Source organism: Rhinolophus sinicus, chromosome 4, assembly GCF_057876585.1.
Source record: "Rhinolophus sinicus isolate RSI-liver-muscle chromosome 4, RSI-T2T, whole genome shotgun sequence".
NCBI classification, from domain to species: Eukaryota; Metazoa; Chordata; class Mammalia; order Chiroptera; family Rhinolophidae; genus Rhinolophus; species Rhinolophus sinicus.
The window spans coordinates 72574441-72588696 of NC_142504.1; the positions used below are offsets into that span (position 1 = coordinate 72574441).

At 36.0% G+C, this 14256-nt stretch overlaps 1 protein-coding gene across 23 annotated transcripts in view; it reads left to right on the forward strand.

Moving 5' to 3' along the window:
* DLGAP1 (DLG associated protein 1) overlaps window positions 1–14256 on the forward strand; it is an 855894-nt gene that overhangs the window by 688100 nt on the left and 153538 nt on the right. For all 23 annotated transcript variants that reach the window (XM_019755703.3, XM_019755707.3, XM_074340269.2 and 20 more), the window contains one exon: window positions 9808–9985. In XM_019755703.3, coding sequence (XP_019611262.1) covers window positions 9808–9985 — 178 coding nt within the window. The remainder of the gene's footprint in view (window positions 1–9807; window positions 9986–14256) is intronic.

Sequence of the window (14256 nt, forward strand, 5' to 3'; positions counted from 1 at the left end):
AAAAGCAGGCCATAGCCCCAAAATTCCTGCTGGGTTCTTTGGAAACAATTCTTGAAGTAGTAAGTGCCGTATCCTCAGACAGCCAGCAATAAAACTCCGCTGGGCACATTTAAGTATTAAGAAAGGTTCTTTCCTCATTGCTCCCAAAGAGAGAAACATATTCTCCTGGGCATGACACAATCAGAATATCATCACCACCCTGCTTTCTGTCACCCAGGAACGGAACCCAGCGGGTCATTCCTCATGACCTCCTGAGCCACTGCCCGGTCTCTGTCTGCCCTACACCACCCCCCACTTCTTTGCCTTCTGTGGTGCCGATTCTCTTCAGATCCTCATGAAGGTCTTACTGGGCCTCTTGTCACAATGTGTTAAGGAACTTCAGACTCTAAATCTCTTCCCCTGTCACATTTATTCAGCAAATATTTAAGGAGGCCTAACATATGCCAGCCACTGTGCTGAGCTTTGGGAATACAGTGATGGATTCCATATATTCCCATGATCCCAGAGGTGGTCACTGCACTCAGAAGCCCACAGTTTTATGGGGGAGACTGAACAGCAGGCCATTACAACACACTTCCATAGGTCTCTGATGAGAGCCGGCTTGGCCCTGTACACCCCAGCATCCCGGATATCTGCCATCCTGGGCCCTGCCCTGTACCTCTAAGCTTCTATTCTCATAAGCCCCTGTTTTATATTGTTTTAAACCTAATGTTGCATGGTCTAGAGAATCTGTGCAAAGAACATTTGAATTCCAAATATCAGAAGAGTCTAAATACGATGGATAAACATATTTGGCACACTGCAAGAACTGAATTTTATGTTGATAACATTATGCCTGATGAAGAGCTGCACCTTCATTTTGGACAAGGCACACTTTATAACTAAAACTGTATTATCCCAGCTTCTAGCATATGGCTTTCCACATTGTGGATCCTGTGGCTCTTTGATAGTCTGCCCAATTGAATAGTCAGCAATCCCCACCCAACTCAGTCTTTTTCTACAGAGCAAAGTTGATGGAGCAAATAAAAAGGTGCAGCATCAAATGAATCCCCAAGATTTCCCCCTCAATTCCGTTCTACCCCACGCTGAACCCGATTTATTATTTTCAGTCTGATAGCTATTATATTTTTCTTTCTGCTTGCAGTACATTTAGCATTCTTTTTATCATTGTTAAAGTGAAAGCTTAGATTATTGACTAGCGATCATTTCTTTTTTTCTAACATTGTCATTTATACCTATTGATTTCCTTCTAACCACTGCTTTAGCTGCATTCCATACATTTTGATATATTGGATTTTTATCTTCATTTATGTCAAAATACTTTCTAATTTCCCTTGTGACTTCTTCTTTGACACATGGGTTTTTAGAAATGTGTTGTTTAATTTCCAAATAGTTTTGGCCTTTTAAAATTTCCTTTTGTTATTGTTTTCTAATTTAGTTCTATTGTGATTAGAGAACATACTTTGTATAATTTCAGTGCTTTTTAATTTATTCAGACTTGTTCTGTGGCCTAGTATGTGCTCTATCATAGAGAATGTCCCACATGCACCTGAAAACAATGTGTATTCTGATTTTGTTCAGTAGAATGCTCTATAGATGTTAGGCCTGGTTGGTGGATAGTGTTGTTCAAGTCTTTTATGTACTTGCTGATTTTCTGTATAATTGTGTTATCCATTATTGAAAGTGGAATATTGAAGTTCCCAACTATTATTATTGAATTATTCATTTCTCCCTTTAGTTCTGTTAGTTTGTTTTTTTGTTTTGTTTTGTTTTTCCATGTATTTTGGGGCTCCATTGTGAAATGCATATGTGTTTGTAATTTTAGCATTTTTCTTAATGGATTCATTCTTTTGTCATTATAAAATATCCCTCATGTCTCCAGTAACATTTTTTTGTCTTTATGTATATTTGATCGATATTAGTTTAACCACTCCAGTTCTCTTTTAGTTTGCCATCCTTTTACTTTCAACCTATTTGTGTTTTTTAATCTAAAGTATGTCTCTTATCAACAGTACATAGTTGGAACCTGTTTTTTTATTCAGTCCAACAATCTCTGCCTTTTGATTGGGGTGTTTAATCCAATTACACTTAATATAATTATTTCTATGGTAGGATTTCGATTTGTCATTTTGCTATATTTGTTTTCTGTATGTCTTATGTCTCTTGTCCCTCTGTTCCTCCATTATTGCTTTTTGTGTTACATATTTTTTCTCTAGTGTACTATTTAAATGTCTTTGTTGGCTTTTTTTACTATATATGTTTAAATTATTTTCTTAGTAGTTACTCTGGGGATTACAATATGGATCCTAAAATAAACTAATTCAGGTTAATATTAATTTAATTTCAGTAATGGGTAGGATCTTTGCTCCAGTATAGCTCCCTTCACTACCCCCTCCTTTGTGCTATTATTGTCACATAAATTACGTCACTATATTTATAAAGTTTTGAAATTAATTTTTTGCTGAAAATTGCACACTTTAGGTATATATTGTAGCAACTCTTGAATCAGATATCCTCCTTTTTTTTTTATTTAAACCTTTATAATTGAAAAATAAAACACAGATGTAGAAAAATCATATAAAAAATATATGACGATGAATTATTATAAAGCAAATACCCTTGAAACTACTACCCAGATCAAGAAGTGGAACTTTGCCAGCTACCCCTGGCCAATCGCAATTGTCTTCCACTCCTAAAAAGTAGCCACTATCCTGACTTTTATGATAATCATTCCTCCGCATTTCTTTATGGTTTTATCATCCAAGTGTGGACCTCTAGACACCACACTTCATGTTTCCTATTTCTTTAATTTGATGTGTATTTTGAGTTTCTTTATCTACAGATATCCCTCTTCCATCTTTTCTTTCCCCTCTACCCAAGTTTCTTTTTGTTGTTGATTTTGTTTGTTTTACTCATCTGTTGCTTATTCCTTAGCAACTTTCCTGGCCTAGTTCTTTAGAGTCTGTATTTCCTGCCACTGACTTTTCCGCTTTCTTTTTTCTTTTTAATTCTTACTTTCATTTTTAAACATGTCTTCCTTGGATTCACCCTGAGTCACCATAATTTAGTGATTAGCCAATGATCGGTCAGAATATTTCCTTAAGTATTTTTTTGCCAATAGCATCTGTGTATGAAGGAATACTTTCAAAGTTAAAGTAGTTTACAAATCAGCCTTAGTTTTCACCTCCTGCTTGTGCAGCGCTCCAAGGTCAGCCACAGGTGAGTGACCAAGGCCCTTTCTTTTCCCAGGTCTTTCTTCAATCTGCACACAGCCATGTGCACACACATGGAGCCTCCTAGATCCTCAACAATATATCAAAACTTTCTGATATCCCTTATGGCCATCAAGTTCTTCAGGTCTCTCTTTTAAATTTTGGGTCAGATTCCTATTTGCTCCAGCTGAAATTATAGACTAAAGTAGCTGTGACATTAACAACTTCAACCGATTGCTACTCTTTCTGTTAACAACCTGGGGATAGGGTTTTTTTCCATAGAACTGAGTTCCCAGTCAGATCAAATAGCATCAACACTCCAGGAATAGTGCTGTATAGGGAGCTGTGAGACCAGTAAGAATGTTACTGTGCTCTGAAGATAGTGCTTTCAACAGAGCTCCAAGAGATGCATCCCCTGTGTTGGTGTCAAGGCTGCCATCTGTTCATAGCCACTATGAAGCTGGAGAGAAGGGAATGGGGGTATCTCCAAGTTAAATCACCACAGACCCCACTGTTTTTATCTACATGTACTAGTTTTTATTCATTGAATAATTTTCAGTTTGTTCTCTGCCTTTGGTTTCCAGTTATGAAATGGTTGGTTTTAATAGTTTTGCCACTGTTTTTGCAATTGCTTTTGTGTAGAATTACACTCATTAAAGTCCTCATTCTGCTTTTCTGGAAGTCCCACCCCATATGTAAAGTTTTTTGCTCTTTTATCTTGAATAATATTTTACTATAAAACATTTATGGCCAAGAGAATTGAAGACATGCCAACACACAAAATTGTGCATGATTGTTCATAACAGTATAATTCATATTAGTCAAAAAGTGGTAACAGACCAAATGTCCATCAGCTGATGAATGGACAAATAAATTGTGGTAAAACTCTATACAATGGAACATTATTCAGCCATAAAAAGGAATAAAGGAATGAAGTATTTAATACATGCTACATCATGGATGAACTTTGAAAATATCATGCTAAGTAAGAGAAACCATTGGCAAAAGGCCACAGATTGTATGATTCCATATATATGAAATGTTTTGAACAGGTAAGGCACAGAGTCAGAAGGCAAGGGTTAGGGGTGCGAAGAAATGGAGAGGATACAGAAATTGGAGGGGGTGGAGTGAGGGTGGATAATGAAAATATTCTAAAATTAGATACTAAAAACCACTGATTTGTACACTTTTAAAGGGTAAATTTTATGGTATGTGAATTATATCACAACAAAGTGTTTTTAAAAGACTTTATAGGGTCTTTAACTGTAAATAAGAAAAAAGAATTTTTAAAACTCCAGGTCTAGAGTAATGATCAGTTTAATTGCTCTCTCATTCATTTATGTATCTAACCGTTCATCTAGTTCATGAGATGATTCATGTGCAGTGCCTAGCATAAAGGAAGCACTCATGTAAGTGTTAGTTATTGTTATTAGTCATTTAAAGAAATGTAGTGCCAATGTACCACTGTTTAACAAAATGAATGAAACATTGATTCTCCTTCTAAGAGCTCAATAATCTAAGGAGTACGCAGACATGTAAACAAAGAAAATTACAACAATGATGAAAGTGTTTAACAAATAAATATAAAGACACTATAGAAATACAGATGGAGAAGTACTTTGTTTAGTCCCGGGAGAACAAAGGAGCTCTTCTAAAGAGAACTGACCTAAAATAGATGCTCTAACACCTAGTGACCTAAATGAGCTGAAGTAAGCTTTGTGGGTGGAAAATGGAGGAAGGAGTGTATTCCAAGCAAAAGAAACCTCATGTGCAAAGATAAAGAAGTGTGAGAACATATGCATAGTATATATGAAGAAGTAGCAAAAGATGATACTAGAAAAGTAAGTAGAGAGATTAGACTCTTTCCTATGGGTGAAGAGGATTCACAACAGGAATTTAAGCAGAGCGTGTCCTATCACTAGCAGAAGAAGAGAGATGCGTTTAAGGGTGTGAGACTAGTGGCAGGGAGCCTGGTTTAGCAGGATAAGAATGAAGCCTGAACTAGGGAAGTAATGGAGCAAGAAGTGTCGAGGAAGATGAGGAGGAAAGTAATTTGAAATGTACACAGGTAGTAAAACTGAGAAAATTAATCGTCACCTGGATTTGGAGAGTTAAAGGAGATAGGCTAAACACCTCCATATTTGGTTTGGTTATGGGATAAATTTCAGTGCCATTCATCTCAACATGGAACAACAGAAAAGCAAATCTGAGGGATAAGATAATGTGTTCATTTAGGGGTCATGATGATTTTTCAATACGTGGGGAACATCAAGGTAGAAATGTACAGTACTTAACTGAAAGTTTAACAAAAAGCTATGGGTTACAGATACATTTGTGAGTTGTCAACATAAAGTTAGTAGAAGCCATTGACCAAAAAAATTGTATATAAAATATACAATGACCAAGTTAATTAAAACATCCATCACTTCACAGTTACCTTTTGTGTGTGTGTTGTGGTGACTCTGCATAAGATCTATTCTCAGACAAAAAACATATGATCTCACTTATACTTGGAATCTGAAAAAATAAAAATTGAACTCATAGATAACAGGAAATAGGTTGGCAGTTGCCGGAAGTGGGAGTGAGGGTGAGCAAAATAGGTGAAGGTGGTCAAAAGGTACAAACTTCCAGTTGTAAAATAAGTAAGGGGATGTAATGTATAGCATAGTGGCTATAGCAAATAATACTGTATTGTATATTTGAAAGTTGCTAAAAGAATAAAGCTTAAAAGTTTTCATCACAAGAAAAAAATTGTAACTATGTGGTGATGAATGTTAACTAGATTTATAGTGGTGATCATTTCACAATATATATAAATATCGAATCATTATGTTGTATACCTAAAATTAATGTTATGGCAATTTTACCTCAATGTTTTTAATTATAAAAAAGATTTTTCTTAGTAAATTTATCTTACGAAGTTACATTTTTAGTAATATATTTATTTAGTAATATATCACAAACTTAGTCATTTTCACTATTGGGACTTTGGTTTAAAATTTTGTGGTCTGAGTATTACTGCATTTTTCTCTTCTCTGCATTGGTAACCTTACTCATACACGGACCAAGCTTGTTTGGATAGCTGCCTTACAGCCACCTGAGGCCATCTTGTCTGTGGATGCAGTTAAAGTATATGATAACAAATGGGATTCCATCAGACCAAAATCTCAGTTCAGTTCTGACAAGCCTTGAAAGATTAACTTAGCATAAGTTATTTAGGGAAAAAAGTGGGAAAAGATGAATGCCATTTGAATAGGCCAACATCAAAAACCATCTAACATGGGAGCTAATATTTCTGAATATGTACACTCCCTTTCCTCTAAGCAAGTCAACTTCCTTTTCAGGTGAACATAATCAATGCACTATTTTTGGTGTTTTTTTAATGAGTGTTTCCACATCAGGAGTCCATATGCATACTGTACCCTTTATATTGATAGTTGTGGGTTCTGCTCTCTAAGTGAACAAGATAAAAGAGTTCATTTCTTTATATTTAGTGTATTAGTAAAGTATGTGTTGTTTTATCAGGAATGACTCACCAAAATAAAACTATTTGATCCTTTCCAAATGACTTTTCACTTTGAAATTTTGGAATGATGCTTTATTTCATAAGGTATTCTGCCTTATTTCACAAGTGCCCGGGGTGAATATTTGTTGCAATGATGCTTCATTTCCCCATCTCAGCCAACAGACTCTCATTTTTCAAAGCACTGGACTTTCACTTCCTCTTTTGAATATACACCATTTATTAAATAGCCACCCCCATTGCTGCCCTGATACCCATTTGGAACAGCTCATCGTTTATGATGGCAATATCACTGCTCGGGGTCAGGTTGCAAAATAGCCCAAGAAACGCATTTGTCATCTACCTCTCAAGTTCTAAAGGGAAGCGAATTTTGGGTAATAATAAAAGCTTCTAGCTAGGGCTCTCTTTTCCTAAAGGAGACCATAAAGGGGAAATGAATTCTTCAGTTTATTTGGTTTTTTGATTGGGATTTTGGCATGGACATTTACAATGACCCATTGTGAATCACCATAATAGTACATAACACATGGAAAATATTTGCTTGACCTGGCAGAGTTATTTTCATGTTTGGCAGCTATTTGAAGGTACCATAGGAAGTATTTCTCGAATTATTACGTAGCAGGTAAAATACGTAGCAGGTTTATTTTTTATGTTAAATTCTAGATCTGTTTTGATTTGGTCCCTCCTCCAGGGTAATTGCAAAAGGTGGCTGCTAATCCAAATGTCAGGGTTTAGTATTATTGAGTCTTTTTTGACTTTTATATTTAAGTAATTCCTTACAAGCCTCAAGAGTGGGTACAATCTTATACATTGATAAGAGGACGTTTGGAATGTGGAGAGTATCTTCACCATCTGAGGATGTGGACATGGATGTGCATGAATCTGACGTGCAAATGGTATCTTATTTTTTTAATCAACATTTCTCTAATTACTAGTGAGACTGAACATCTTTTCATATGTACGGTGGCATATACATTTATGTTGCTGTGAATTTATGTGTCTATCTTCCTTAGCCCGTTTTTATTGACTTGGTTGCATTTTCTTCTACTCATTTTTAAGCCCATTTTGAATATTATGGATGTGAACCCTTTTTGTTATGTTGTACAGTGTTGCAAATATGTTGCCTACTTCATGACTACTTTTCTTAACTTTGTTTACAGTGTCTTTTGTTGAATAACATTTATTAATTTTTATGCAACTCTACTTGTCAAACTTTTTTTCAAATGGCTTTTAGGTTCATTTCTTTCTCCCTTATTTTCCTTCGCATTTTTCAGTCCTTTTTTATTGCCTTCAATAAGGTTTAATAGTTGTTTTTTGTTTTTTCATAAAATTCCAGTAAATTTCTGTTTTAATTTTTAGGTATAGGAATTAAGATTAAAAAATATATTCTTCTATAGCATATTAGACGTCTTTACATTTGTAAATATTTTTTTATTTTTAATCTACATGAAAAGTAGAAATCCATTTTCCCCCAAATTGATGAACCTCATCTAACACCATTATTAAATAATCACTTCTTTGCTTTTTTGAACTGCCATCTTTGCAATATACTAAATTCAAATACATATCCAGTTCTATTTCTGGAGACCTTATTTTATTTCACTGATTTATCTATTCCCTCATTTACACCACACAGTTTTCATCATTATAGCTATAAAGCATATTTGAGACCTGACAGGGCATTTCTCTTTATTTTTTTAGTTAATGTTCTGGCTGTTCTTAGAACCCCTCCTCTCACTCATCTTCTATATTTAATTTTCATGCAGAATCTCAAATCTCTCTCTCCAAGTTCCACTGATACTTAACTCAGTCCTATCACTTGTTGTTGAAATTATTGCAATATTGCGACTACCGTGGCTGGTTTTCCTTCTCTAGTTTTGCACACTATAATCTACTCTCTAAACTCCCTTCATAAAGAAATCTGATTATTTTGAGGCCTCATATAATTTTATAGCAGCATTATTGAGATGTAATGAACATACCATACAATTTACTCATTTGAAATATTCATTCAATTGTTTTTAGTATATTCACAGAGTTGTGCAGTCATCACCGCATCAATTTTACACATTTTTATTACCCCAAAGAGAAACTCCATACATTTTAGATATCACCACCCAATCCTGACATCTTCCTGCTGTTTTACTGCCCTGCCCCAGCTCTAGGCAACCACTAATCTACTTTCTGTTTTTATAGATTTGCATATTCTGGAATCCTATAACTTATGGTCTTTTGTGAATGCCTTCTTTCACTTAGTATGATGTGTTCAAAGGTCATCCACATTGTAGCATGTATCAATACTTCATTTTTTTTATGACCAAAGAATACATTTTACTTATCTATGTATCCGTTGATATACATTTGGGTTGTTTCCACCTTTTGGCTTTTATGAATAATGGTGCTACAAACCTCATATAAACTTTTTGAGTTTGTTACATTCCAATAAAAAATTCTGTGGGAATTTTTATTACAATTGCATTAAATGTATAGGTTAATGTAGGAGAAATTTAAGTTTTATTACAATATTGAGTATTTCCATCCAGGAAAATTGTTTTCCTCTATAATTATTTAGGCCTTGTTTATTGCCTGCCATAAAGTTTTAGTTTTCTTCATAAAATTCCGGTGCATTCTTTTTTGTGGTTTCTACTTATTTTATAATGTTTTACCATTTTGAATGAGATTTTTAAATTAAAATTTATATTTGGTGATGGCACAGAAAAGAAATGGGCACAAAGGAAAAACTTACAAATTATACAGGACAGAATTCTAGGGCAGGGCAGCCACAGTTATTATCTTCCTTCCCAAGATGCCTAGGAAAATGTGAATGGGGAAATTATTTCATGGTCTAAGAGAATTTTAATTGCTCTCTAATCTCAGCCGGACTTGATGATTTCCTGTCGAAAGTTTTCTTCTGAGACACCATGGGGGAGTTTAGCAATCATAGGAAGTTATTTATTTATATTATTTGCCACAGAATTTAGGGTGCCACATCCATAATAGTGCTGCCACATCTGATTCCTACCTACATTTTAGAATGTGACTAAATGCACCTCTTCCTTTGTTCTCTTCCAGGATTTCCAATGAACACTCCCCCAAACTCCAGATCCGGAGTCATAGTTACCTGAGGGCCGTAAGTGAGGTCTCCATCAACAGAAGCCTGGACAGCCTTGACCCTGCAGGCCTGCTCACATCACCAAAGTTCCGCTCCAGGAATGAGAGCTACATGCGAGCCATGAGCACCATCAGCCAGGTGAGCATTGTGGCTGCAAGTTATGAATTGCACAAGGGGTAGTGGACACTGACAGGGCATGAAGTGAAAAGGCCATCACACCCAGTAGACCACTGCTGAATCAGGTAGGAAGTCCAGTCTAATGCTACTTGTGTTCAGCCCCAGCAAGCATCTGATATCAACCATCTACCAGCAGGGGAGGGGTCTGAAGACTAATAAAACACCTCAGGAGAGTCCTTGGAAATTTATTAGCAACCAATCAGCACCAGCAAATTTGTCAATAAGAAGTTAATGGATGAGGCTTTAGTTGTAAAAATGCTTGAAGGATAGAAGGGCAGGGTAGACATCACTGGCAAAATCGAAGTAGTGTCTAATCATAAAAGAATAAGTATTAAGCAGGTCATCAAGTCAGGGACCCAGGCATAGGAAACGAGATATGATCTACTTACCTCAACTGGTTCCTAGGTGAATATTGTTTCTTAGTTATGAGACAGAAGCCCTCTTCTAAGATCTGGTACACAGGACTGGGGATTAAGACTCAATAAAGGTGACTTATTCAGCTAAAGTTTTCCCAGTCTCTCCCATCAAAGTCTCAGAGGGTGTGGGAGAGGGGTGTGCTGCCTAATTCAGAGTCAGAGAGAACCTGGGACTCTTGGAGGACCTGACCCTGCAGCTTTCGGAGGCCAGCAGAGAAGCAGAAGGTGTCTCAGAGGCTTCCTCTGGGGGAAAAAAAAGAAGGTACTTTTTAATGATGTTTAGGAACTCTATACAACAATTTTAAAAATAAGTGCTATACTATTAATTCAGCTAATATTTATTGAGCAAAACACTGGGCCAGATTATGCAAGTTATTCAGTGATGAATAATACAGAACTCCTGCCCCCCCCCCGCCCAAAAGTTTACAGTCTATTGGAGAGCATACAAAAAACCACAAAACTGCTATCATGAACATTATTTACTTGAACACCACAAAAACGCTCTGAGGTAGGTGGGGCAAGAATTAACCATAAAATCCACCTTGACTGGGTCAGATCCTGTGCCAACTGCTTTATATTTTTAAGATATTAGTCCTTACAAATACTCTGTAAGATATGTAAGTAACCAGATATTAAATGAGAAATTGTGGTCATGAGGTTGTCAACAAGATCCTGAAGTGAAGAAGAAAAAGATATTAAGAACCCAGATTCTAAAGAGAGAGTTTCTAGGCATGGGGTCTAGGGATATGCATTTTAACAAATATTCCAAGTGATTCTAATAAAGTAGTATTTGAGTTTAACTTTGGAAAATGCTAGCCTAAGCATATACAAGGACTAGTGGATGCTATAGTTGGGTTGGCACTTAGAATGCTTATAGCGGCAGCAATGGTAAATCTATTTTGAATTTTGTTCTAGGGACATTTTTATACAAATGGTCTTACATACCAGGCCCAGTGGACTGGACTTTATTCATTAGGAATGGGATTGATTAAAGATTAATTAAAACTTCAGCTTTTAAGCAGGCAAGAGATATGATCAGAACTTTGATATAAACTAATTAATCTGGCAGAAAAATGAGGAAAGATTGGAGATGATGAGAGGCTAGAGGCACAGAAGCTAGTTTGGAAGACACTATGATCATCAAGGTGAGTTAATGCTACTGGTGGGGCTGTAGCTGATGGTGGTGATGGTGGTGGTGGTGGTGGTGGTAGTGGTGGTGGTGGCGATGGTGGTATAATGTGGTGATAGTATAATGTGGTGGTATTATAGATGAGACAAATAATGCATTTCAGGAAAAAATGATGAAATTATAGGCTAAGCACTGCAACATCTCTAATTTGTGAGAGTGAAACCCTAAAATAGGACCGTTGCTCTCATTTTTTCCCTAACTTCAAAATAGAGCACCCTGCTCTACATGGATTCTTGAAGAGCAAAGTCAGGGACCACAGTGAGATTCCAGGAACAGGGCAGGGTGGGAGTCAGGCAAATGGAATTTCAACAATTTTGCTCACTGTACACTTCCTTACTTTAAAGATATTTTCAGAAGCATGCATACCTCTTTGTGCTAGCTAATGCTGTCAAGTGATACTCACAAACCAACTCTTAGGGAAATAGTTGGTGCCTCATTTGGTGAAATTTGGACTTGTTTTATCCCTACTTTTTTCACAATAAACAACATAATATTTAAAACTTTTTTTTAAGCTTACCTTTATTTTGGACAACCTCATGGTCACATATCTTCTGGAATTGTAAAATCATCTCTAAGTCCCACTGTCAAACAAGCAGAATACATCGGGGGGGGTTAAAAATTTTTGTTGGAAAAATATTTACATGCATTCATTGCTTTTATAACTTTACATGTTTAAAACAAGAGAACATGTCACTTCCCCCACCAACACATTGTGCCCATGCAGCTGCCTGCTTTTAGTCCTTGTGTCACAGATATGACCTTTGTTGAAACAAGATATATCACTTCCTAATAATATCACTTCCTAGTGACAGCTTACGAAGATATCAACAAATCATTGAAGAAGCACATGTGGGCCTTGATACTATGGTGGATCAAGCTCTGCAATTCAATGGCGTAATTATTTTGCCTTAAGTAAAATATAGGAAGAATAGCCATCCTAAATAGATTCCTGATAATACAGCATTTTTCTTCTTCCATATTCAGTTTTCAGGTAACTCAGTATCTTTAAGGATAATTTCAAACTTTCAGTAGCAGACCCAACATTGTCATTATTTGAAGGAGAATAGCTTCTTCTTCAAAGCAATACTACTATATACCCAAAACTTTTCAAAAACTGGTTGGTCTTTACGATGTTGGTAATATTCTCTTATAGATATTAGTAGCAGCTTTAATAGTAGAGAATTTAAGTGCATTATATCTTACTCCCTTTTAAACCTGACATGTATATTATTTATCAAAGTCTCGTAGAAAGATCAAAGTAAAATATTGTAAGCTAAGAAATTGGTCTGGAATAACTAAATTGTTTGTTTGTTTCCGCCATTCATACCTCACAGAAATAAAATATCCCTAAAAACAGATTGTGCTTTGATGATAAAGAAAAATTGAACATCTTTCTTTATGGCTATTCCTTTTCTATGTTTTTACTACATATATATCTAATAAAAATGGGGGCTATTTAAACTAAGGCTTGAGAAGAAAAAAGTTTTAGAAAGTCACATATTTTTCACATATCATTTCCAAATTATCTTATTTATGTCTTAATTTATTTTCAGTTCAAATCTTAAATATCTTCATCTGGAATGATAAACTAGAAGCCCACAGACATAGTTTGCCTGATAACATGTTGAATGTTGACATTATTTTAAAATTAAATGTATTTAGACAGTTATTGTGCTTAGTAATAATACCTCAGTTTAGCTGTGCCTTTTGACCTAGAGCATTCCTTCATTTTATGATTCAAACTTACAAAAGAGTTGCATGTAAAATACAAAGAACTCCTGTACATCTTTCACCCAGACTCATATTCATTGATTATTAAGACTTTGGTTCATTTGCTCCCTCCCACCCCAACAATTAGTTGCAAATATTGTGTCCCTTTACCTCTAAAAACATCTCCAAGTAATGTCTGAAAAACAAGGATATAGATAATATATGTAATTTTTGATATGGATATATGTAATTATTAGCCTTGAAAATATTCAGGGATTATATCAGAGTAGATTAAAGTATGTGAAAATTCTATTTTAAACTACAAAGAATGACTATTGAGAAATCCATGTCTCTTTTCCACTTGATATGCCTTAAGGAAATTAGTCACTTTTATCTGAAGTTTAAAGAGCTGAGCCATTATCAGAGTGCATCTTCAGATAATACAAAATGAGGAGACAGTCAAAAATTGTAACAGTTTTCAGTATGTGGTCTGAGCTTAATGGTAATTTGATCTGTTAAATTCTCAATTTTTTTTTAGAACAGTTTCTTTTCTTTTCTTTTTTTTCCCCTGCCTCCCCACCCCTGCCCCCCACTCCAGTTTAAGCCGTTGTTTTTCAGTCTAGTTATGTAGGACACAGCTCTGTGGCCCATGCTGGTATTAGTAGGTCTCCAGTCGCCGTTGGCCACTCACCGCAGCTCTCACAGGCTGCCGGCTGCTCACGCTGGCCACCAGCCGCTCCTGGCAGCACACAGTAGCCCATAGCAGCACACAGCAGCCCACAGTAGCTCAACACCAAGCTCCGTCTGCTCAGGGCAGCTGAGCTCCAGGGAGAGCGCTTGTTCACAATCTTAGCTGTAGAGGGCACAGCTCACTGGCCCATGTGGGAATCGAACCTGAGTCCTTGGCGTTAGGAGCA